This window comes from Leucoraja erinacea, chromosome 9 (genome assembly GCF_028641065.1).
Source record: "Leucoraja erinacea ecotype New England chromosome 9, Leri_hhj_1, whole genome shotgun sequence".
Classification (NCBI taxonomy): domain Eukaryota; kingdom Metazoa; phylum Chordata; class Chondrichthyes; order Rajiformes; family Rajidae; genus Leucoraja; species Leucoraja erinaceus.
Window position 1 is genome coordinate 41,157,938 of NC_073385.1, and position 23,866 is coordinate 41,181,803.

General features: G+C 40.3%; 1 protein-coding gene across 8 annotated transcripts in view; it reads left to right on the forward strand.

Moving 5' to 3' along the window:
- Positions 1 to 23,866, forward strand: part of LOC129700290 (centrosomal protein of 170 kDa protein B-like) — a 74,725-nt gene that overhangs the window by 17,470 nt on the left and 33,389 nt on the right. For 7 of the 8 annotated variants that reach the window (XM_055640644.1, XM_055640641.1, XM_055640636.1 and 4 more), the window contains exons 5-9: positions 1,579 to 1,637; positions 1,724 to 1,865; positions 13,659 to 13,772; positions 21,108 to 21,590; positions 22,183 to 22,973. In XM_055640644.1, the coding sequence (XP_055496619.1) occupies positions 1,579 to 1,637; positions 1,724 to 1,865; positions 13,659 to 13,772; positions 21,108 to 21,590; positions 22,183 to 22,973 (1,589 nt within the window). The remainder of the gene's footprint in view (positions 1 to 1,578; positions 1,638 to 1,723; positions 1,866 to 13,658; positions 13,773 to 21,107; positions 21,591 to 22,182; positions 22,974 to 23,866) is intronic. The other variant, XM_055640638.1, reaches the window with a different exon arrangement.

A 23,866-nucleotide genomic window follows, 5' to 3' on the forward strand; every position in this document is an offset into this window, starting at 1 on the left:
GCTAATGAGAAATTGGGAGATTTGAGATGGTGAGGAAAGATTGTTGAAATGCGTTGAAATCCATGTAAATTATTTTGGTCGCGTCAGGAAGCAGTGATGGAAATGCATTTCCATGTGACCGAACACTAGCAGGGTTGAATAATCTTTGTTTACAAGAAAATCCAGCTGATCTACATATTGCAATGTGGTTGGATTCCAGAGTGCATAAGTTTAAAATATTTAAAAACAAAATTGTTTAAAATCATTTTGGTGTACTTCCAAATGAAGTGTTTTCTTCACCTGTTTTGTTCTTGCAGATTTGCATTGCTAATGTCTTAGTTTTACTGTTTGTTGCTTGTTTAATATTTCTTTTGTAATCCATTGAAATTATTTTAGATTGTAAGAGTAAAATATATATTTTCAACTGTCTTAAAAATAGTTTTTTTTTGCCAGATTCAATCATTTTGACAGATTTGTGAGCAATCCATTTGATTTAAGAAGCATGCAATTACTACATATCATGCAGTGATATCATTTTTCATTGGATAGTAGTAACAACTTACATGTACAATTATGGAAGCCTTAACAGGAAATAACAGTGCATAAACATGAGCGTAAAATAACAGATCTCATGACACAAATATTCCCCTTACTATATTTTTTATTCAATTTTAATTCACCCTGTTCTACCTCTCATTTTGTTTCATTAACGGAACATGTGTTTTATGTAGATTAGATGGATATAGTAGGGAGGGGGGAATAGAAGCCGTTAGTTATTGACGTTTCATGTTAGGATGAGAATAAGCTGTTGTGGAGTGTAAATCAGTGTGAAGACAAATCTTGACCTGAAATGTTACCTATCCATGTTCTCGAGAGCTGCTGCCTGGCCCGCTGAGTTACTCCAACACTGTCTTTAAAAAAATATACAGTATTAACTGGTTAGCTTGATTTAGGAATACACATTCAGTATGTCTGTGCATAGGTTGTGACATTAGCATTATTGCACTATTATCAGCGACATTCCAGCAATTTAACTTGCAAATGTGGTGTACTATCAATGAGAGTGGGAAAAGTCCATTTAATATTGAAGACCACCAAACTCACCATTGCACCAACTTTCTAGTCCATATTTAAAAATAAATCTTCCACAGGAAGGTAAACCTTAAAAATAGCATCTAGGTTGTGGGAAGAGCAATATCAATACTTTGAATATACCTTTGTAGGAAAGAATTGCAGATGCTGGTTTAAATCAAAGGTAGACACAAAATGCTGGAGTAACTCAGCAGAGACGGCAGCATCTCTGGTGAGAGGGAAGGGTTAACGTTTCGGGTTGAGACCCTTCTTCAGAAGAAGGGATTTGTCACGAAACGTCACCCATTCCTTCTCTCCAGAGATGCTGCCTGTCCCGCTGAGTTACTCCAGCATTTTGTGTCTACCTTTGAATATGGGTAGACACAAATTTCAGGATGGTTTCATTTAATGAGATTTGGGGATTTATTTGTGTAATTAATTTACAGAATCGAAAATAGCTAGATTTAGTAATGTAAATTGATTTGTTATTGAGGTCATTGATAATTTTGCTTTCTTAACAAATGTCACATTCAAACATGTATATGTTGGAAAAAAGTACACACATAGTTCCTGAAGAGGCTCTAAAGGTACGTGGAGCTCGGACAACATTTAAATGAACAAAAATATATTAAAAATTGCTATCTCACAATGTTTTTCTTTTGTGCCTTGTTAGCATGAGAAATATACCAGTCAATTTCAGATACAGGTGAAAGCGGCAGAGGACAAGAAGGTCGAACAATCTGATATGGGACAGGAGCAGTCAAGTACAAAATTGGAGTCACCACAACAAAATCTTGAAAAGACTGAGAAGAAAGGTGTGCATATTTGTTAATGACAATATATTTGAATGAATAAATTGTGCCACTCTTCCTGGCGTAGTGGTTATTGATGTAAGAATATTAATTTATTATATTAAACTTCTAGATGGATACTAATGTTTCAAGTTAAAATAAATGAAATATTTCAATACAGTCAGAATTCTAAAGTACAATTGAGTTTACTGCAGGAAAATTGCATGCTAAGAATTATCCTTGAGGTAGAATTGAGATTGATATTCTAGAGTCACTCCAGTAAACTGCACTGGAGCTGTGGTGCAGCCTTTTGAGTCAGTATTTCTACAGCAGGCAGTTATATTAGCAACTTAGTTAATTAGAGAATTAGCTGTGTCGAATAAATCTGAAGGAAAAAAAATCTTTCAATAGTTTTAAGAATGCTGGCTCCTTACAAAATAGAGGAATTGTTCAGCTGCCAATATTCAGATTCAGATTCAGATTCAATTTTAATTGTCATTGTCAGTGTACAGTACAGAGACAACGAAATGCATCATGCATAAAACAATATGGAAACAGGAGCGTTACATTTTTCCTTTGCACTTTAGTGCAGAAATTGTAAGCCAACTCCTAACTGCATTAAGGAGTATTAATTTTATTTTTTGATTCTCCTGATTTAGAAATTGTAGACAAATTATGGGCATGTCTTTATCTAGAAGTCAAGTAGTATGGGTGGCATGTCCATTTTGGATTATTGGAGCTTAATTCTATTAGGTCCTCCTGCAAACACATGTAGCAACCTCATGTGGGCCTTTCAGATGTTCCCCTTTTCCATGACAATTTTGTAGGTTCCTACTGGTGTAAATTCACCTCCCACTCTGGTGTTCCATTTCAATTACACTATATTGATATTGTGTATTGTATTAAGAGAATCAGAAATCAAAAATTCTTACTTGTGACAAAAAGTGTCCAAATATTCAGTTGCTCAGCAGTAACCTCAAGGTGCTGAAGGAGCTAGAAAGGCAAATGGTGTGTTGGCCTTTACTGCAGAGAAGTAAGGCACATTTGTGGCAGTTGTAGATAACAATTTATGGAAAGCTGTGAGCAGTTAGGTCTCTAACCTGCCTTTATTAATATCCCATAGAGTGTGATTTGTTTCAGTGCTCATGGTCTTGCTAACTGAATACTCAAAGGCATGTTACACCATGAAGGCATCTGTTTGGATTGTACACTGCTGTATCCGGAACTTGGCGCTAAGCCATGCTCCCGTTCCCACCTTGTTGTGGGTCAACAAATTTCATAGCTGCAGGAATGCAGCAGGGAGGAGGGCAAGTGTTTGCACAGGTACCCACACAGCAGCACCGTCAATAACCTATTCTCTATAAATAATGACCCTCTTTAGTACCAATTTCCCTAACCCTGCCATTCCTTAGGAAACATTCTGAGTATTAAACAAACAACAGTGTATTTGCCTTGGAGCTAGACAATAGGTGCAGGAGTAGCCCATACGGCTCTTCGAGCCAGCACCCCCATTCAGTGTGATCATGGCTGATCATTCACAATCAGTACCCCGTTCCTGCCTTCTCCCCATATCCCCTGACTCTGCTATCTTTAAGAGCCCTATCTAGCTCTCTCTTGAAAGTATTTAGAGAACCGGCCTCCACCGCCCTCTGAGGCAGAGAATTCCACACTCATAACTCTGTGTGAAAAAGTATTTCCTCATCTACGTTCTAAATGGCTTACCCCTTATTCTTAAACTGTGGCCCCGGGTTCTGGACTCCCCCAACATCGGGAACATGTTTCCTGCAACTAGCCGGTCCATACCCTTAATAATCTTCTATGTTTCAATAAGATCACCACTCATCCTTCTAAATTCCAGAGTATACAAGCCCAGCCGCTCCACTCTCTCAGCATTTGACAGTGCCGCCATCCTGGGAATTAACCTTGTGAACCTATGCTGCACTCCCTCAATAGCAAGAATGTCCTTCCTAAAATTTGGAGACCATAACTGCACACAATACGCCAGGTGTGGTCTCACTAGGGCCCTGTACAACTGCAGAAGGACCTCTTTGCTCCCATACTCAACTTCTCTTGTTATAAAGGCCAACATGCCATTCGCTTTCTTCACTGCCTGCTGTGCCTGCATGCTTACTTTCATTGACTCATGAACAAGGACCCCCCAGATCCCATTGTACTTCCCCTTTTCATAACTTGACACAAATTCAGATAATAATCTGCCTTCCTGTTTTTGCTACCAAAGTGGATAACCTCACATTTATCCACATTAAACTGCATCTGCCATGCATCTGCCCATTCACCCAACCTGTCCAAGTCACCCTGCATTCTCATAGCACCTTCCTCACAGTTCACACTGCCATCCAGCTTTGTGTCATCTGCAAATTTGCTAATGTTACTTGTAATCCCTTCATCTAAAACATTAATATATATTGTAAATAGCTGCGGTCCCAGCACCGAGCTTGCGGTACCCCACTAGTCACTGCCTGCCATTCTGAAAGGGACCCGTTAATCCCTACTCTTTGTTTCCAGTCTGCCAACCACTTCTCTATCTATGTCAGCACTCTACCCCCAATACCATATGGCCTAATTTAACCACTAATCTCCTGTGTGGGACCTTATCAAATGCTTTCTGAAAGTCCAGGTACACTACATCTACTGGCTCTCCCTTGGCCATTTTATTTATTATATCCTCAAAAAATTCCAAAAGATTAGTCCAGTGTAATTTCCCCTTCGTAAATCAATGCTGACTCGGACCGATCCTGTTCCTGCTATCCAAATGTGCCGCTATTTCATCTTTTATATTGACTCCAGCATCTTCCCCACCACCGATGTCAGGCTAACTGATCTATGATTACCTGTTTTCTCTCTCCTGCCTTTCTAAGTGGGATAACATTAGCTACCCTCCAACCACAGGAACTGATCCTGAATCTCTAGAACATTAGAAAATGATCACCAATGCGTCTACGATTTCTAGAGCCACTTCCTTAAGTACCCTGGGATGCAGCCCATCAGGCCCTGGGGATTTATCAGCCTTCGGTCCCATCAGTCTACCCAACACCATTTCCTGCCCAATGTGGATTTCCTTCAGTTCCTCCATCGCCCCAGATCCTCTGGCCACTAGTACATCAGGAAGATTGTTTGTGTCCTCCTTAGTGAAGACAGATCCAAAGTACCTGTTCAACTCATCTGCCATTTCATTGTTCCCCATAATAAATTCACCCTTTTCAGTCTTCAAGGGTCCAACTTTGGTCTTAACAATTTTTTTCATCTTCACATACATAAAGACGCTTTTACTATCCTCCTTTATATTCTTGTCTAGCTTACCTTCGCACGTCATCTTTTCTCCCCGTATTGTCTTTTTAGTTATCTTCTGTTGCTCTTTAAAAGTTATGCAATCCTCTGGCTTCCCACTCATCTTTACTATGTTGTACTTCTCTTTTATTTTTATGCTGTCCTTGACTTCCTTTGTCAGCCATGGTTGCCCCTTACTCCCCTTGGAATCTTTCTTCCTCTTTGGAATGAACTGATCCTGCACCTTCTGTATTATTCCTAGAAATACCTGCCATTGTTGTTCCACTGTCATCCCTGCTAGGGTATCTTTCCTGTCAACTTTGGCCAACTCCTCCCTCATGGCTCCATAGTCCCCTTTGTTCAACTGTAATACCGACACCTCAGATTTACCCATCTCTCTCTCAAATTGTGGTTTAAAACTTATCATATTATGGTCACTACCTCCTAATGGCTCCTAAACCTCAAGTTACCTTATCAAATCTGGTTTGTTACACAACACTAAATCCAGAATTGCCTTCTCCCTGGTAGGCTCCAGTACAAGCTGCTCGAAGAATCCATCACGGAGGCAATCCACAAACTCCCTTTCCTGGGGTCCAGTACCATCCTGATTTACCCAGCCTACCTGCATGTTGAAATCCCCGCTAACAACCATAGTATTACCTTTACGACATGCCAATTTTAACTCTTGATTCAACTTGCACCCTATATACAGGCTACTGTTTTGGGGGCCTGTAGATAAATCCCATTAGGGTCTTTTTACCCTTACAATTCCTCAATTCTATCCATACTGACTGCATCTCCTGATTCTATGTTACCCCTCTCAAGGGACTGGATTTCATTCCTCACCAACAGAGCTACCCCACCCCCTCTGCCCAACTGCCTGTCTTTTCGATAGGACATATACCATTGAATATTCAGTTGGCACAGTGTGGATTGACTGGACTGATTTCTAGGGTGCAGGAGTTTGAGAGATGAAAATTTAGATGAATGAGATTTGATCATATGTAAGATTTTGAGTGAGATTGAGAGGTCATATGTTGAGTGTCTGCTTCCTCTGTGTGTAGCGTGTTTAGAATTGGGAGGCACAGTGTAAGATGTGAGCACATTAAGAATGAGGTAATTTAGTCAGAGAATGGTGAATCTTTGGAATTGTCTATCTCAGTAAATTGTGAATGCTGAATTCTTGAGGCCAATCAGCAGGTTTTTGGGCACTATGAACCAATGAATCTGAGGAATGGCTAGCAAAATGGATGATAAGCTATCAATTATGATATTGTTCATTTGGTGGTCTAGACCTGGCTTCTGTTTATGTTTTTGTAGCTTTAATTTACATTCAAATATTATGCAACATATTTTAAAATTCCTTTGCAATATTTCCTTTACAAACAGCCCATTTATATCAACTCTGCGTTTGATGTTCACTTGCTTGTGACATTATTTCAAGCCATGCAGAAAACACGGAGAAATGAATTTGAGTAAATGATGGCGAAAGCAGTTAAGACATTATCCTGGGTACACAAAATTGCTGGAGAAACTCAGCGGGTGCAGCAGCATCTATGGAGCGAAGGGAATAGGCGACGTTTCGGGCCGAAACCCTTCTTCAGACTGATGGGGGGTGGGGGGGGGGAGAAGGAAGGAAAAGGGGAGGAGGAGGAGCCCGAGGGCGGGTGGATAGGAGGGTGGGAGGAGACAGCTAGAGGGATAAGGAAGGGGAGGAGACAGCAAGGGCTAGCAAAATTGGGAGAATTCAATGTTAATGCCATCCGGACGCAAGGTCCCCAGGCGGAATATGAGGTGATGTTCCTCCAATTTCCGCTGTTGCTCACTCTGGCAATGGAGGAGACCCAGGACAGAGAGGTCGGATTGGGAATGGGAGGGGGAGTTGAAGTGCAGAGCCACCGGGAGGTCAGGTTGGTTATTGCGGACTGAGCGGAGGTGTTCGGCGAAACGATCGCCCAACCTCCGCTTAGTCTCCCCGATGTAAATCGGCTGACACCTAGAGCAGAGGATGCAGTAGATGAGGTTGGAGGAGATGCAGGTGAACCTTTGTCGCACCTGGAACGACTGCTTGGGTCCTTGAATGGAGTCGAGGGGGGAGGTGAAGGGACAGGTGTTGCATTTCTTGCAGTTGCAACGGAAAGTACCCGGGGAGGGGGTGGTGCGGGAGGGAAGGGAAGAATTGACAAGGGAGTTGCTGAGGGAGCGGTCTTTGCGGACGGCAGACATGGGGGGAGATGGGAAGATGTGGCGAGTGGTGGGGTCACGTTGGAGGTGGCGGAAATGGCGGAGGATTATGTGTTGTATTTGCTGGCTGGTGGGGTGAAAGGTGAGGACCAGAGGGTTGCCCTTGTTGCGAGTGCGGGGATGGGGAGAGAGAGCAGTGTTACGGGGTATGGATGAGACCCTGTTGTGAGCTTATCCAATGGGACATTATCCTGGAGTTCCTGACGTTAATGCACTTTATGTTCTAGTCTCAAAACATACATGAAATGCAGCTCTGTTCTGACTGCCAATTTTTATTTTCATGTAGGAGTGTATGGAATTGCTGATTTAGGCATTCTGACAAAACTAATAGTTTTGCAAACCTTCTTACAAAAGATCCTTTTGTCCAACATAAAGGCAGTAAAATTAACAAAAGAATACAGTAACTGTTTAATAATTGTATCGCATTCTACTTATTTGGACAATAACTGCAAAGTTCTATTATAGTTTACATAATTCCTCTTATTTTCAATTTAGATACAGTGCCTTCCATCCTTCCATAATGTTTGGGACAAAGACCCATCATTTATTTATTTGCCTCTGTACTCCACAATTTGAGATTTGTAATAGAAAAAAATCACATGTGGTTAAAGTCAAACATTGTCAGATTTTAGCCATTTTTATACATTTTGGTTTTACCACCTACAAATTACAGCAGTGTTCTATACATAGTCCCCCCCCTTTGCATGCAATGACTGCTTGAAGTCTGGAATCCATGGACATCACCAGTTGCTGGGTGTCTTCTCTGATGATGCTCTGCCAGACATGTATTGCAGCCATCTTTAGCTTATGCTTGTTTTGGGGGCTAGTTCCCTTCAGTTTTCTCTTCAGCATATAAAAGGCATGCTCAATTTGGTTCAGATCAGGTGATTGACTTGGCCACTCAAGAATTGACCCTTTTTTAGCTTTGAAAAACTCCTTTGTTGCTTCAGCAGTAGGTTTGGGATCATTGTCTTGCTGTTGAATGAACCGACGGCCAATGAGATTTTTGGCATTTTTTTAACTTGATCAGATAGGATGTGTCTATACACTTCAGAATCCATTATGCTACTACCATCAGCAGTTGTATCATCGATGAAGATAAGTGAGCCAGTACCTTCAGCAGCCATCCATGCCCAGGCCATAACACCCCCACCACCGTGTTTCACAGATGAGATGGTATGCTTTGGATCTTGGGCAGTTCCTTCTCTCCTCCATACTTTGCTCTTGCCATCACTCTGATATAAGTTAATCTTCGTCTCATCTGTCCACAATACCTTTTTCCAGAACTGTGGTTGCTCTTTTAAGTACTTTTTGGCCAATTGTAACCTGGCCATCCTAACCAGTGGTTTGCATCTTGCAGTGTAGCCTCTGTATTTCTGTTCGTGAAGTCTTCTGCGGCCAGTGGTCATTAACAAATCCACACCTGACTCCTGAAGAGTGTTTCTGATCTGCCAGACAGGTGTTTGGGAATTTGTCTTTATTATAGAGAGAATTCTTCTGTCATCAGCTGTGGCGGTCTTCCTTGACCTGCCAGTCCCTTTGCGATTAGTGAGCTCACCAGTGCTCTCTTTCTTCTTAATGATGTTCCAAATAGTTGATTTTGGTAAGCGTAAGGTTTGGCTGATGTTTCAAACAGTTTTATTCTTGTTTCTCAGTCTCACAATGGCTTCTTTGACTTTCATTGGCACAACATTGGTCCTCATGCTGATAAACAGCAATAAAAGGTTCCAAATGTGATGGAAAGACAAGGTGCTGATAGCTCTCTTATACCTGCATTAAGGAGGCAATTAAATACACCTGAGCAATTACAAACACCTGTGAAGCCATGTGTCCCAAACATTATGGTGCCCTGAAATGGCAGGACTATTTTTCAACACAGCTGTAATTTCTACATGGTGAAACCACAATGTATAAAAATACCCTTTAATAAAATCTGACAATGTGCACTTTAACCACATGTGATTTTTTTCTATTACAAATCTCAAATTGTGGAGTACAGAGGCAAATATATCGATGATGGGTCTTTGTCCTAAACATTATGGAGGGCACTGTATATCCAGTTGTGTCTCAGCAGGAGTAACAAATTTACTAAATTTATAATACAGTACTAATTTCGTAGACTCACGACGTCTGCTCTTGTCCTTTACCTTCTATACTGTTGTAAACTATTTCTCAAATTGGCACAGAGAAGCAAAACCTTGCAGTCTCTGCAATCTCAACCCAGAACATTTTGACCAATCCTATGCCTTCATGGATGAGAGCTCTGTTAGTGAAGCACAGTTTGTCCCTGTTGTCAAGGTCTTTCTGGGAGTTCAGCTGGTCACTAGAATCTGGGAAGATTCTGCACTCTGCTCTGGTGTGCTTGGACCACGGCAATGAATCAGCCACAGAGTACAGTGTAGAGTTAAACAACATGGTCCAAGGGCAGGGAACACACACTTCATTCCCATCTTTGAAAAAATTGCTGCAAATTTGGCATTGCAGAATTAGTGGTTCTATAAATGGTTTGTTGAAGCACAATTCTGATGGAACTGTGGGTGGATTCTGGTTAGCTAGATACAGAACTCTACTTTGTGGCTGAAGTTTAGAGTCAATTTATAGATTCCCCTATTATTAATTCTCGATAGAGGAGGTGGCTGTCTTCCCCCTAAGTTGCTGCTCTCAGAACAATTCCATTGATCCTAATCCTGCACTTGTTTCCCTGTAACATGTTCTCTCTCACACATCCATCAACCAGATTCTCCTGCCAGTTATCTCCACTATGTATCATTTACAGCAGCCACTTAATCCACTGATATGGATGATAATCCACTATGAAGTTAAACCCTACATTGCACTCGATATCCTTGAACTCAAGTCACTACCAGCCGCATCACTATATCACCCATTGTGATCATTTGTACTGCAAATTGGTAAAATTATTTGCAAACAAGTTTTTTTTTGTTTGCTAAGTAGCACTCCCTCTTTTGCATCAAAAGTTTAGTTTTATTTAGCAATCCAGCGTGGAAACAAGGCATTCGGCTTACCGAGTCCATGCCGACCATCACCTGTTTACACTAGTTCTATGTTGTCCCACTTTCTCATCCACTCCCTACACACTGGGGGCAATTTTACAGAGGCCAATTAACCCACAAATCTGCACGTCTTTGGAATGTGGAAGTAAACCCGGTGGAAACCCAAGCAGTCACAGGGAGAACTTGCAAATCCACACAGATGAGATGTAATCCTGAGGTGTTATCAGCTCTCTCAGTGTGGAGTTCTCCCCAGTGTCTTACAAGATTTAAAAAAAAACAATCCCTGAATATTATATAAAAGTAACAGTTTCCATTGTTGTGAATATTTTGGATTTCTAACTTTTTCAGATACGTTTATTCTTTTGGTCATCATATTTTTTTGGAAAGATTATTTGGTAAATGTATTGCATTTGTGATGTGAAAATATCTCGGAACATTAGGAGTATTATTTTGTAAATATATAACCTAACATTACTTTTTTGAAATATATATTGTTTATCTAACAAAAAATAGTAACCACGCTAATAACATATAGAAGCATTATTTTGTAAATATATACCCTGTTATATATGTTAGTTTATTGAAATATCTATTAGACATCCAACAAAAATTAATAGCGACATTCAAGGTTATTGACTTCCATTGAGTTGAAAGCAAACCCACTGTAGGATGGACAAGCCACAGTAGGATTAAGCTAACCTCCACCAGTTAGTGTTTCATGAATAGTGTTTTGTGTAAATTGCATCGAAGCGGTACATGTCACAGCATGCTTTGTATCGGCACCAGTCCGAGGTTCGTACATTTGTCAATATTACGAGTAATGTCCACTATGGATTTTAGGAAGAAAAAAAACAAAGATTTGACATGTGAACATGTTATTATTTGAGACTTTTTTTTGTTTTTTTTTGTTTATTTTATTAGAAGTTAATACAGCACAAAACAGTACAGTGGCACCTAATTTTAGGTGCCAACTATGTAATACCGTAATCCATTCTATGTACAACCTCTAGTTTTATGTTATAAGAAGGAAGTAAGCAGGACAAGAAAAAGAAAACAATAGAAAGGGGAAAAAGTGGAGAAATAGATGGTAGAGAGTAGAAAAACGTGAAGTGTGTATATAAAAAATAATGAAAAAGGAAGAGAGAAAGTGGAAAGTAGAAATAGAAGAGAAGGCCCCTTAAAAGAGAATTTTTCAAATCTGTTATTATTTGAGACAGGACAAAACTAAAGGCTTTGTTGTGTTAGGGCACGTTTCCATTTATAACTGTCCTTTATAAACAAATCGGTACAATACCTGTAAGAAACTATTTGGTATCAAATCTATCAGTCATATACTTGCATTTCATGATTTGTAATTTTGTCTTCAGTATTTAATCAGTTCTTACTTTTTAATAGAATAAAATCTTTATATAAAGCAAATAATAAAATTATTTTATAGTCTCTTAAAGTAATCCTGAAATATTTTATTAAAAAATGTAGTAAACAGCAGGGCAAGTTTTATAGAAATAGTTGAAAACATTAAATCAATAGAAGCTATATTCTTCCTTGACATCAATGAAGAAAAGGGGGTCACTCCTGTATCGTGCACTTAAATAGGTTTTTAATTGTATGTTTTAAAATGACCGTATTCTTTAACTAACATTAATCCAAAGAGGTTAAGGAAATGAATTAGGAAAAAGTGCAAAATAACTAATGATTAAATGACGAATGACAGTTGGAAAATCGAGTTTGGGTAATGTTGCAGAGAAGAGGGAGATTTTAGCCATGGAATTATTGATAACAAAAGCAATGAGGTAAAAGCATAACACACAAATCTGAAAAGGTACATTCAGTCCTTCAAATTTGTTCCACCGTTCAATTTTATCACAGTTGTCTGTCTTTATCTAACTTTATCTAACTATTTTCCGTACACCTTTAATATATTGAATAATTTGGAACAAAACATAACTGTTGTTGAGGTTGTGAAGAGAAGAAAAAGTTATTAAACTCTATCAATAGTTTCAGTTGATCCAGTGTCTTTTGGGGCGTGAGACAAAATTATTCAAGAATTTTTGTAAATAATTGTTTTCTGGTTTCAATACTAACTTGCTTCGAGCTGATTTTAAGACTTTCTCCTTTGTCGACAAGCAAGAAACTACAGATGGTAAAAATCAGATAAGGAACAGAAATTCAGCATCTGTTTTTTACACACCTTGTGGAAAGAGAAATAGAGTTAACATCTTGGGTCAATGAGCATCATCAGAACTGGAAAAGTGAGAAAACAAGCATAATTGAAGTTACAGAGAGAGGGAGTGGCTGAAAGGACAAAATTGTCTGAATTGGGGTGGAAACAAAGGTTGTCCAGGTGATGCAATTGTTTCTGACACTTAGGAAGGGAAGTGAATGCTCCTTAATCATAGCTGATCTATTTGAATCAGTGTAACTAGAGGAGGATAAAAGGGAACATTTCGAGATGGAGAGAATATGTCAGCATGCTGGAACTGAGACAAAGGATATTATAAATCTGGAATGATAGATAATGCTGTCAATATGTAGCAGATCTGATACTATCTGTAGACTGAGGAAAAAGTGAGCTAACGTTACAGGTGGATGATGACCTTGTATCAGAACTAGCCAATTCTGACCAATACAAGTTGGTTACCTGAAATTGTTGAATTTATTATCGTCCCATGGTGAACATCACGGTTGGATGGAGGATGAAGTGCTGTTCAAGCCTTTATTGGGCAGTGGTTTACAGAAAAAGACAATGCAGGAGTAACTTAGTGGGTCAGGCAGTGTCTCTGAGAACATGGATAGGTGGCCCCTCCTCAGTCTGAAGAAGGATCTCAACTCAAAATCCATCTATCCATGTTCTCCCAAGATGCTGCTCTGTTACTCCAACACTGTGTCCCGTTTTATGGAGAATTTTAATGATGGGTCACTGGAAGTTCAGGTTTGGCTTTGCATATTGATTGGTGGTTTCTGCATTTGGTTTTGTTCTCATAACAGACTAGTTTCTCCACCTCTGCCTCTCTGTGTAAAAACGTACCCATTTCCTCAATTTTCCAATTATTGACTTAGAATTTTAATTCTATTTCCATCTGTACAGATGCTGAGAATCCCCAGGGTTTTGTTTTTATTTCAGTGTCCTTGGTTGCCACACCGGAGGACAGAAGATCTGTATTTTTCTAGCATGTTTATTCAGTTTTGGTTTAGTAGTTCTAATAGTTTGTGTTATTTTGTGAACATTGATACATTTTGATAATGTTTTTATTAATTTTCCTTTCCTTAGAAAGTGCCACAATTAGACCTACTCCTCTGTACGGCCAACCATCGTGGTGGGGTGATGATGATGTAGACAATAAAGGAGGAAGAAGTGAACTGAAGAAAACAGATTCTAGCAAAGGTAATTGATTTATAAAATTAGCGTAATGATTGCTCCGTTTATTTGTCAACTTGATCTTAGGACTTATTTAGACTTTAGTAGAGGCAAAGAAATGGACGTGAATGTTAATTAGTCTGCAAACCATTATGATATTATAGTTGAGTTTACTGATCAATTTGAGGATATAACCAGTGATATTCATTTCAAGAGCTGCTTGCAGAGAAATTGAAACTGCTACAATAAATATAGTTATTTTTACATACATGCTTCTGCATTGATTTTTAAATGGTGAAATAAATTCCAAAACAGATACATTGCCCTCCATAATGTTTGGGACAAAGACCCATCATTTATTTATTTGCCTCTGTACTCCACAATTTCAGATTTGTAGTAGAAAAAAATCACATGTGGTTAAAGTGCACTTTGTCAGATTTTATTAAAGGGTATTTTTATACATTGTGGTTCCACCATGTAGAAATTACAGCTGTGTTGAAAAATAGTCTCGCCATTTCAGGGCACCATAATGTTTGGGACACATGGCTTTGCAGGCGTTTGTAATTGCTCAGGTGTGTTTAATTGCCTCCTTAATGCAGGTATAAGAGAGCTCTCAGCACCTAGTTTTTCCTCCAGTCTTTCCTCCACCTTTGGAAACTTTCATTGCTGTTTATCAGCATGAGGACCAAAGTTGTTCCAATGAAAGTCAAAGAAGCCTTTATGAGACTGAGAAACAAGAATAAAACTGTTAGAAACATCAGCCAAACCTTAGTCTTACCAAATTCAACTATTTGGAACACCATTACGAAGAAGAGAGCACTGGTGAGCTTACTAATTGCAAAGGGACTGGCAGGCCAAGGAAGATCTCCACAACTGATGACAAAAGAATTCTGCCTATAATAAAGAAAAATCTCCAAACACCTGTACGGCAGATCAGAAACACTCTTCAGGAGTCGGGGGTGGATTTGTTAATGACCACTGTCCACAGAAGACTTCATGAACAGAAATACAGTGGCTACACTGCAAGATGCAAACCACTGGTTAGCTGCAAAAATAGGATGGCCAGGTTACAGTTTGCAAAAGTACTTAAAAGAGCAACCACAGTTCTCGAAAAAAGGTCTTGCAGACAGATGAGACAAAGATTAACTTATATCAGAGTGATGGCAAGAGCAAAGTATGGAGGAGAGAAGGAACGGCATAAGATCCAAAGCATACCACCTCATCTGTTAAACACAGTGGTGGGGGTGTTATGGCCTGGGCATGTATGGCTGCTGAAGGCACTGGCTCACTTATCTTCATTGATGATACAACTGCTGATGGTAGTAGCATAATGAATTCTGAAGTGTACAGACACATCCTATCTGCTCAAGTTCAAACAAATGCCTCAAAACTCATTGGCCGGCGGTTCATTCTACAGTAAGACAATGATCCCAAACATACTGCTAAAGCACCAAAGAAGTTTTTCAAAGCTAAAAAATGGTCAATTCGTGTGGCCAAGTCAATCACCCGATCTGAATCCAATTGAGCATGCCTTTTATATGCGGAGAGAAAACTGAAGGGGACTAGCCCCCAAAACAAGCATAAGCTAAAGATGGCTGCAATACAGGCCTGGCAGAGCATCACCAGAGAAGACACTCAGCAACTGGTGATGTCCATGAATCGCAGACTTCAAGCATTGCATGCAAAGGATATGCAACAAAATACTAAACATGACTATTTTCATTTACATGACATTGCTGTGTCCCAAACATTATGGTGCCCTGAAATGTGGGGACTATGTATAAACACTGCTGTAATTTCTGCATGGTGAAACCAAAATGTATAAAAACGGTCTTTAATAAAATCTGACAATGTGCACTTTAACCACATGTTTTTGCTATTACAAATCTGAAATTGTGGAGTACAGAGGCAAATAAATAAATGATGGGTCTTTGTCCCAAGCATTATGGAAGGCACTGTAAGTGACATTCAACAGAACACAGTCAGTTCTCCAGGTGCTACCAGGTATTCACACTCAATTTCAAAGAGATAATCTTCCCTGTGTACCTCAATCCATTTCAGAGCTTCTGGTTGCCCCATAAACGCCCCATTGCAATCCCCTCAATCCAGAGGGACTGTGAGAGATTAGACTTTTCTTTAGACTTTAGAGATACAACGTGGAAACAGGCCCTTCGGCTCACCGGGTCCACTATGATCAGCAATTGCCCTGTACTAACACTATCCTACACACTAGGGACAATTTACAATTTTACTGTAGCCAACTAACCTAAAAACCTGTACGTCTTTGGAGTGTCAGAGGAAACCAGAGCACCCGGAGAAAGCTCACGGGGAGAACTCGCGAACTCTAAACAGACAGCACCCGTAGTCAGGATTGATCGCTGGTCTCTGGTGCTGTAAGGCAGCAACTCTATCACTGTTCTGCCCCACCCCCCGATGTAAGAGAGGCACTGTTGCTTCATGAGATCCCTCGACTGACAACTATATTTGTTGTGGCTGGCACAGTGGAAATTAGTAGATGGCATTAGCATAGAGTGCCTTCCAAAAACAAAATGGCAGGCAGTACCAGCATCAGAAGATTAAGGAGTGGGGAGCTAGTCATACAGTCCACCAGCAGATTCTACATTTTGAGGTCATCGGCCTTGTATCCCATGACAGGTAAGAATTTATGTACTGTGTGGCTCAGCAGTTAAAATATCCTAAATGAATAAATATGATGCCCACAATGTTATTTAATCTCTAAAGGATGCTTCTTATTTTTCTGCCCATTTTGTAAATGTAATTATCAGCGAGGTAAAACAGCATCTGTGGGAGGGAAAGGAATCGTCGCCGTCTCGGTTTGTGGCCCTGGAATCGGGATGGTTCCTTTCAATTCCTTCCCTCCCACAGATGTTGCTCAATTCCCTGAGCTCATCCAGCAGTTTATTTTTGTTTCCCAAGATTACCCTTGTGTTTTGTCTTCAGATGTAATGGGTAAACAAGTGTACATTAAATAGGTATGTGATCATCTTTTGTAGCTGTACAAACATCTGCCTAAATATGTGTCTCATGCTTTAATCTGCCAACTGTTTCTATTGGAACACACTTGCCTGGTGTATACTGAATACTTAGGAATTTGTTTTGGGCTTTGTTTAGAATATTTTATTAACTAAATGAACTTGAAGATTTAGTGTCAGGATTTGGAGGATTTAATTTGGTCAGATTCCATTGAAAAAGACTGAAGGGCATGCAAGGAGACACTGTAGATTTGTTCCATGTCAAGCCTGTGCTGAATTAGCATATCTCATCCAGTTTGGCAATGTGAAGATTGGACTTTATTGCCTTCCATCACAGTGAGGGACATGGGGAGTCTGCTGTGGTGGATGTTTATGTTAACTTTTATGTAGTTGTGTGCCTTGTTGCTTTTTTTTGGTATGGCAATTCAGATATCACTGTACCTTAATTGGTACACCTAACAATAAAAGACCTTTGAAACCTTTGGATATGTTTGGAAATGCAAGGAACTGCAGATGCTGGAATCTTGAGCAAAACTGAAAGTGCTGGAGTAACTTGGATCTTGACCCTACTTATGAATAACAGTCCCGATCCAAAATGTCACCTATCCATTCACTCCTCAAATGCTGCCCAACCCTCCAGCACTTTGTGTTTTGAACAGGATATACTTGTTGATATCTGGAATGATTTCTTATGAACTACGTGCAATTCATAATTTGTATTATTGGCAGATCAAAGAACTTGGCCACCTTTACTTTCTTCAGCTCATTTTATGCATTAAAGACACCAATGGCATATCTCTATCCACAGAATTTACTATTCAAACCCTACATACTATGAGTGGGTGCAGCTAAATTGTCACTAAAATACTTCTGAAGTTGTGGCCCTATCACCGATGCAAACCACAAGCCAATTTGTGTTAAGCAGAAGAATGGCTGGAAAATATTTTCTCAATAGCATTTTCAGGCAGGATATTGTGGTAACATCTGCTTTCTCATTAATGCCATTGGATCTACACATCTGAAACAGAACAACTCAGACAACACTGTAATTAACGCTACACCTGAGCATTATCGTGCAATTAGCACTGCACTTGTATATCAGCCTGAATTATGTGATTTCTTTCCCAGATTGTGGTTTGAACCACAACCTCTGACTTCAGTGCTTCCACACCTCAAAAATGTTTTTCCTGGAATTTGATGGCATTTCCTGAAATCTAAGCCTTCCCCAACTGCGCATGTGCAACTGCCACCCCAACTGCGCACGCACGGATACCCGGTCCACTGTGCACGCGCGGATGGCGTCATTTTGCGTCCCTACCGTGTCACCGGCACCATTTCCAATGGTGCGCAGCTGACGGGCCTCCCCCAACTGCGCAGGCGCGGATGGGCGGAATTATTTTTCCCCCCAAATCCCTTCGCGTCTCCCCGTGCATGCGGAATGGGCCGGGTATCCGCACGTGCGCAGTTGGGCCGGCAGTCGCACATGCGTAGTTGTGGAAGGCTTACCGGCTGGGAAATTTCCCTAAATTATTATTTAATTTCCCTAAAATAACTCGAAGACAACCAGAATTTCCCAAATTTGGGGTAATTTCGTTCAAAGTGGAAACACTGTCTGACTAAGAGGTGAATGTCACCATTAAACTAAGGTGTTACTATTTTGAAGTATGGATTTTTCATGATTTCCCGACTACTTCCTGAAACACTCTTCACACAGTTACTAAACATCATCCGATGTGTTTAATTGCAGCCTTTAAGAATGCCTTTCCTGGGGTATTGTTAACAATCCTTGTTGCAACTTTTACAAAGTCCCCCTTGTCCTCGCTTTCCACCCCATCAGCCGTTGCATACTACATATAATCCTCCAATATGTTCGCCACCTCCAAAGGGATCCCACTACTGGCCATATCTTCCGATCTCCACCCCTTTCTGCTTTGCGCAGAGTCCATTCCCTCCATAACTCCATGGTCAACTCGTCCCTTCCCACCCAAACTACCCCCTCCCCAGGTACTTTCCCCTGCAACCGCAGGAGATGCAACACAGCTCCTTTACCTCCCAGTCTGAAGAATGGTTTCGGCCCGAAACGTTGCCTATTTCCTTCGCTCCATAGATGCTGCTGCACCCGCTGAGTTTCTCCAGCATTTTTGTGTACCTTCGATTTTACAGCATCTACAGTTCCTTCTTAAACCCTTTACCTCCCCCCTCGACTCCATCCAAAGACCCAAACAGTCTTTCCAGGTGAGGCAGAGGTTCACTTGCACCTCCTCTAACCTCATCTACTGCATCTGGTGTTCCAGATGTCAACTTCTCTACATCGGCGAGACCAAGCGCAGGCTCGGCAATCGTTTCGCTGAACATCTCCGCTCAGTATGTCTTAACTAAGCTGATCTCCCGGTGGTCCAGCACTTCAACTCCCCCTCCCATCCCCAATCTGACCTTTCTGTCCTGGGCCACCTCCATTGTCAGAGTGAGGCCCAGCACAAATTGGAGGAACAGCACCTCATATTTCACTTGGGTAGTTTACATCCCAGCGGTATGATCATTGTCTTCTCTAACTTCAGGTAGCCCTTGCTCTCTCTCTTCAATGGGGTGAGAATCCAGAAATCGGAGGTGCAAAGGGACTTGTGAGTGCTGGTGCAAGTTAATCTGCAAGTCGAATCGATAGTAAAGAAAGTAAACTCATTGCTAGCATTTATTTCAAGAGGGCTTGTATACAAAAACAAGGATTTAATGTTTAGGCTCTAAGGCAGTGGTAAGGCCGCATTTGGAATATTGTGAGCAATTTTGGGCACCATATCTAAGGAAGGATGTGTTGGCTCTGGAAAGGGTCCAGAGGAGGTTTACAAGAATGATCCCAGGAATGAGTAGGTTAACCTATGATGAATGTTTGGCGGCACTGGGCCTGTACTCGCTGCAGTTTAGAAGAATGAGGGGGGGACCTCATTGAAACATACAGAATAGTGAAAGGCTTAGAGTGGATGTTGAGAGGGTGTTTCCACTAGTGGGAGAGTCTAGGACTAGAGGTCATAGCCTCAGAAGTAAAGGACATTCTTTTAGGAAGGCGATGAGGAGAAATTTATTTAATTAGGGTGATGAATCTGGAATTCTTTGCCACAGAAGGCTGTGGAGGCCAAGTCAGTGGATATTTTTAGGCAGAGATAGATAGATTCTTGATTTGTACAGGTGTCGGAGGTTATGGGGAGAAGGCAGGAGAATGGGGTTAGGAGGGAGAGATAGATCAGCCATGATTGAATGTCGGAGTAGACTTGATGGGCCGAATTCTACTATTCTTTATGACTAATGTTTTGGTCATTCACCACGTGTTTTTGCCTTGTGTTGCCTTTATTACAAAGGAATGGAATATAAAACAAAAGGGAAGTCTAGTTACAGCTGCACAAGAAATTGGTGATATTTGGATTACTACATAGTTCAGGGCTCCTTATTTAAAGGAGGCTATGAATTGACAGTAATTCAGAGAAGGTTCACTAAATTGGTCCCAGAAATAAAATGTTTTTTCTATGGAGATACTTTGACCAGCTTTGGCCTATATATAATATTTTGAAAAGGTCAAATGTGATTTTAATGAAACAGAAAATTCCGAAGGTTCCCAATGTGGTAGATGCGGAGGGGAGGTTGCCCCTCAAGGTTATTTGGAATTAGGGAGCACAATTTCCGAATGAGCATTCAGTTGTTTAAGATAGAAGTGATTTGTTTCTGTGAGGATGATCTATCCCCCAAGGAGCCACTGAGTATATTTATGGCAGTGAGACACATATTGGTGTATCAAGGAGTCATGGGATATGGAGAGTGTATGTGGAGTTGAAGTCAGCGCATGACGAGCTGTTATCCTATTCGATCATGGACAGGTTTGAAGGGTTGTTTTGCCTAATCCTATATTTTACTTTACGAGGATCCAAGCTCTGGCATTCCTGCAGTTAACCTCTTCACCGCTCTTTCACACTTCTAATCATTCCTTAAAACCTACCCCATCAGCTCCAATATCACCTTTCGTGCTGAGATATCAACTTTTGTTTGATAATACTCCTGTGAAACATTTTGCAATGTCTTACTACATTTAAAGGTGCTTTATTAAAACCTGTTGCTGGAGATGGAGCAGCGACATAGCAATATAAGCCACGTACAGCAATGACAGTCTGAAGAAGGGTCTCGACCCAAAATGTCATCCTTTCCTTATCTCCAGAGACGCTGCCTGTCCTGCTGAGTTACTCTAGCTTTTTGTGTCTATCTTTGGAAGTATAAAATATCCAAAATAGGCACAGTGATACCAGGGACAGTGAGTGAGACATAGGAAGCATTGATATCAAATGAAAAGATACCTGGGAAATTAATTTATGTGTATTCTTCTCCATAGATAATTCCAAAGAGACCTCAAGAAATGAGCAAGAAATTAATGGAAACCATACTGATTATAAGGACTTTGAAGAAAAATCTGTCTATTCGTTTCGCAGAGAACCCAGCTACTTTGAAATTCCAACAAAAGAATTTCAACAGCCATCCAAGTCTCCAGACTGCGAAGTTCATGAAATTCCAACAAAGGACACTGATACAATTCCGTCACCTCGCGTTCAGAGTCATGCTTCCTTCACTATTGAGTTTGATGATGATACCCCAGGCAAAATGAAAATTAAGGACCATGTAACTAAGTTTCCCTCAAGACCGAGAAAGGCTCAACAGATTGAAAAAGTTCCTGTGCAGGGAGATGTACTCTCAGCAGAGAATAAAGTGGTTGACTGGCTGGTTCAGAATGACCCAAGCTTAATGCTGAAGAGACAGGCATCAAGAGATATTTATAGTGCCAAGAGTGATTACCAGGTTCAGACAAAGACTCTAAAAGGTATTATTTGTCTTTACTGATATTAAAGCTTGATATGAATTTAAAATTTGGTGGTAACATTCAACTATAGAGGAATATTCTTTTTCAAAACACTTTTCAGATGACTAAAAATATATTGCCTTAATCCAGAATGCAGTTCAGACTTTAGATTTTAGAGATACAGCGATGAATCAGACCCCCTGGCCCAACGAGTCCGGGCCGGCCAGCGATCACCCCGTACACTAGCACTATCCTACATGCTAGGGACAATTTGCAATGTTACTGATGCCAGTTAATCTACAGATCTATACCTCTTTGGGGCATGGGAGAAAACCGGAACACCCAGAGAAAACCCGCACGGTGTCAGGGAGAACGTACAAACTCCGTATATGCAGCATCCGTAGTCAGGATTGCACCTGGCTCTGTAAGGCAGCAGCTTTACCGCTGCGCCACTGTGCCCGAAATGTTTATTTTTCCTCTTCTTCTATGGGGTATTCACCTGCTGAGCATTTCCAGCACATTCAGTGTGTTTACTTTTTAATAGCAGGAAAATGCTAATCTATTAAATTAATTTTCAACAGGAACACTAATTATTTTTCTTTGCTTTTCTTAGGTTATAGACATGAAGATGGGACTCAAAGTGATTCAGAGAATCAAATAGTATCTCCACAACAGGATAAAGGAGACTCACCCCTGGATTCTCCTCCAGAGCAAATGACGAGTTACAGTGATAGTAAAATGTGTCAGCTCCAACATGACCAACAAGACATGCCCGTGGGTCAGCAAGCCTTTGTTATTGAATTCTTTGACGATGATAATCCTCGTAAACGTAGAGCACACTCTTTTACACAAAACGCAAATGCCATGCACAATGATTCTTATATTGCTCTTAGAGCTAAACTAGAAAAACGAAAAGGCACTTCAACCTGTGAGAAGGTTGCAGTACAGCAAGCACAATCATTAGTGCAAACGAACAAATCTACCGCTAGTTCGTCACTTCCCCAAAGGTCTAATTCTCTAAAGAGAGAAAAGACTGAAGAACGATTAGGTGCCTCTGCTACCTCAAGCTTCAAAGGTTCACTTCGGAGCTTTGGGAGTGTGGGACGAAAAAGTAAACTCAGCCAGGAGTTTGCTGCTGAACTATTAAAAGAAACTGCAAAAAGTGTTAAAGTAGAAAAAACAGATCCTGTTCCTGTGACAGTTGCACATGTGCCAGCGCCTTTACCAGAAACACCAGTATCAGCACCAACAACTTCAACAAAGGCAACCTTGAAACTAATTGATTCAGCAAAGCCAATCTCCAAACAGGGTGATCAAGATAGTTTAAGTGACACTGGCACTTATACTATTGAAACAGATGCTCAGGACAAAGAGGTTGAAGAAGCTCGTAAGATGATAGATAAGGTAAGAAAACTACTTAAAGAAAACTAGTTAAAGAATACTACTTAAAGAAAGTATGACCTTCTGATACAATCGGTAGTCTTTAATTCCATAATCCAGTTGTGACCTAATTATTCTCAATCATCTGATTTTGAATTGCTCGGAAAGAGCATGGAAATAGACATTTGTAATACATGTCCTTCACGGCGATAGTGATGGGATTAATCGTGGAATTATGACAATAATCTATTTTTAAGGATCACCGATTAGCTGTTGTATAAATTAAATGTCTCACCTGGGGGTAACTAAGTCACTTTTTCACGTACTCTGGATATAGTCATACAGTATGGAAATGGGCCCTTTGGCCCAACTTGCCCACGCCAACCAACGTGCCCCATCTATCCTAGTCCTACCTGCCTGTGATAAATGCTTATCTCAAAATGCTACTATAGTACACTCTTTTGTCTCTTGCATAAAACTTCATAAATTTTGGAATGAAATTTTTGGCATTTCACAAAATTATTTAAAATAAAATTGAACCCCAATACAGAACTGATTATTTTCGGATCAATGGAAGACGGCTGTAAGCTGACCGTTTCAAAAATGTCTCCTTAATTATGGCCTAATAACTGCAAAAAAACGTATACTTAAATTCTGGAAAAATGCACCCACACCAACGCTCAAAATGTGGATTTCAAATATGTCAAGAAATGTTACATCTTGAAGATATGAGATTCGTCCTATCAGGCAAATCAGACCAATTCTTAAAGATTTGGTCTCCATTTATCGAATTATTACAAGCATATGGTGCAACACAACCTTAGAAATTAACTGTTTAAAACCGGTTGAGGGGTGGGTAAAGATACAAAGTAGGTATATCTCTTTCAATCTCTCTTTTTTTCTCTTTTTTTCTTCTA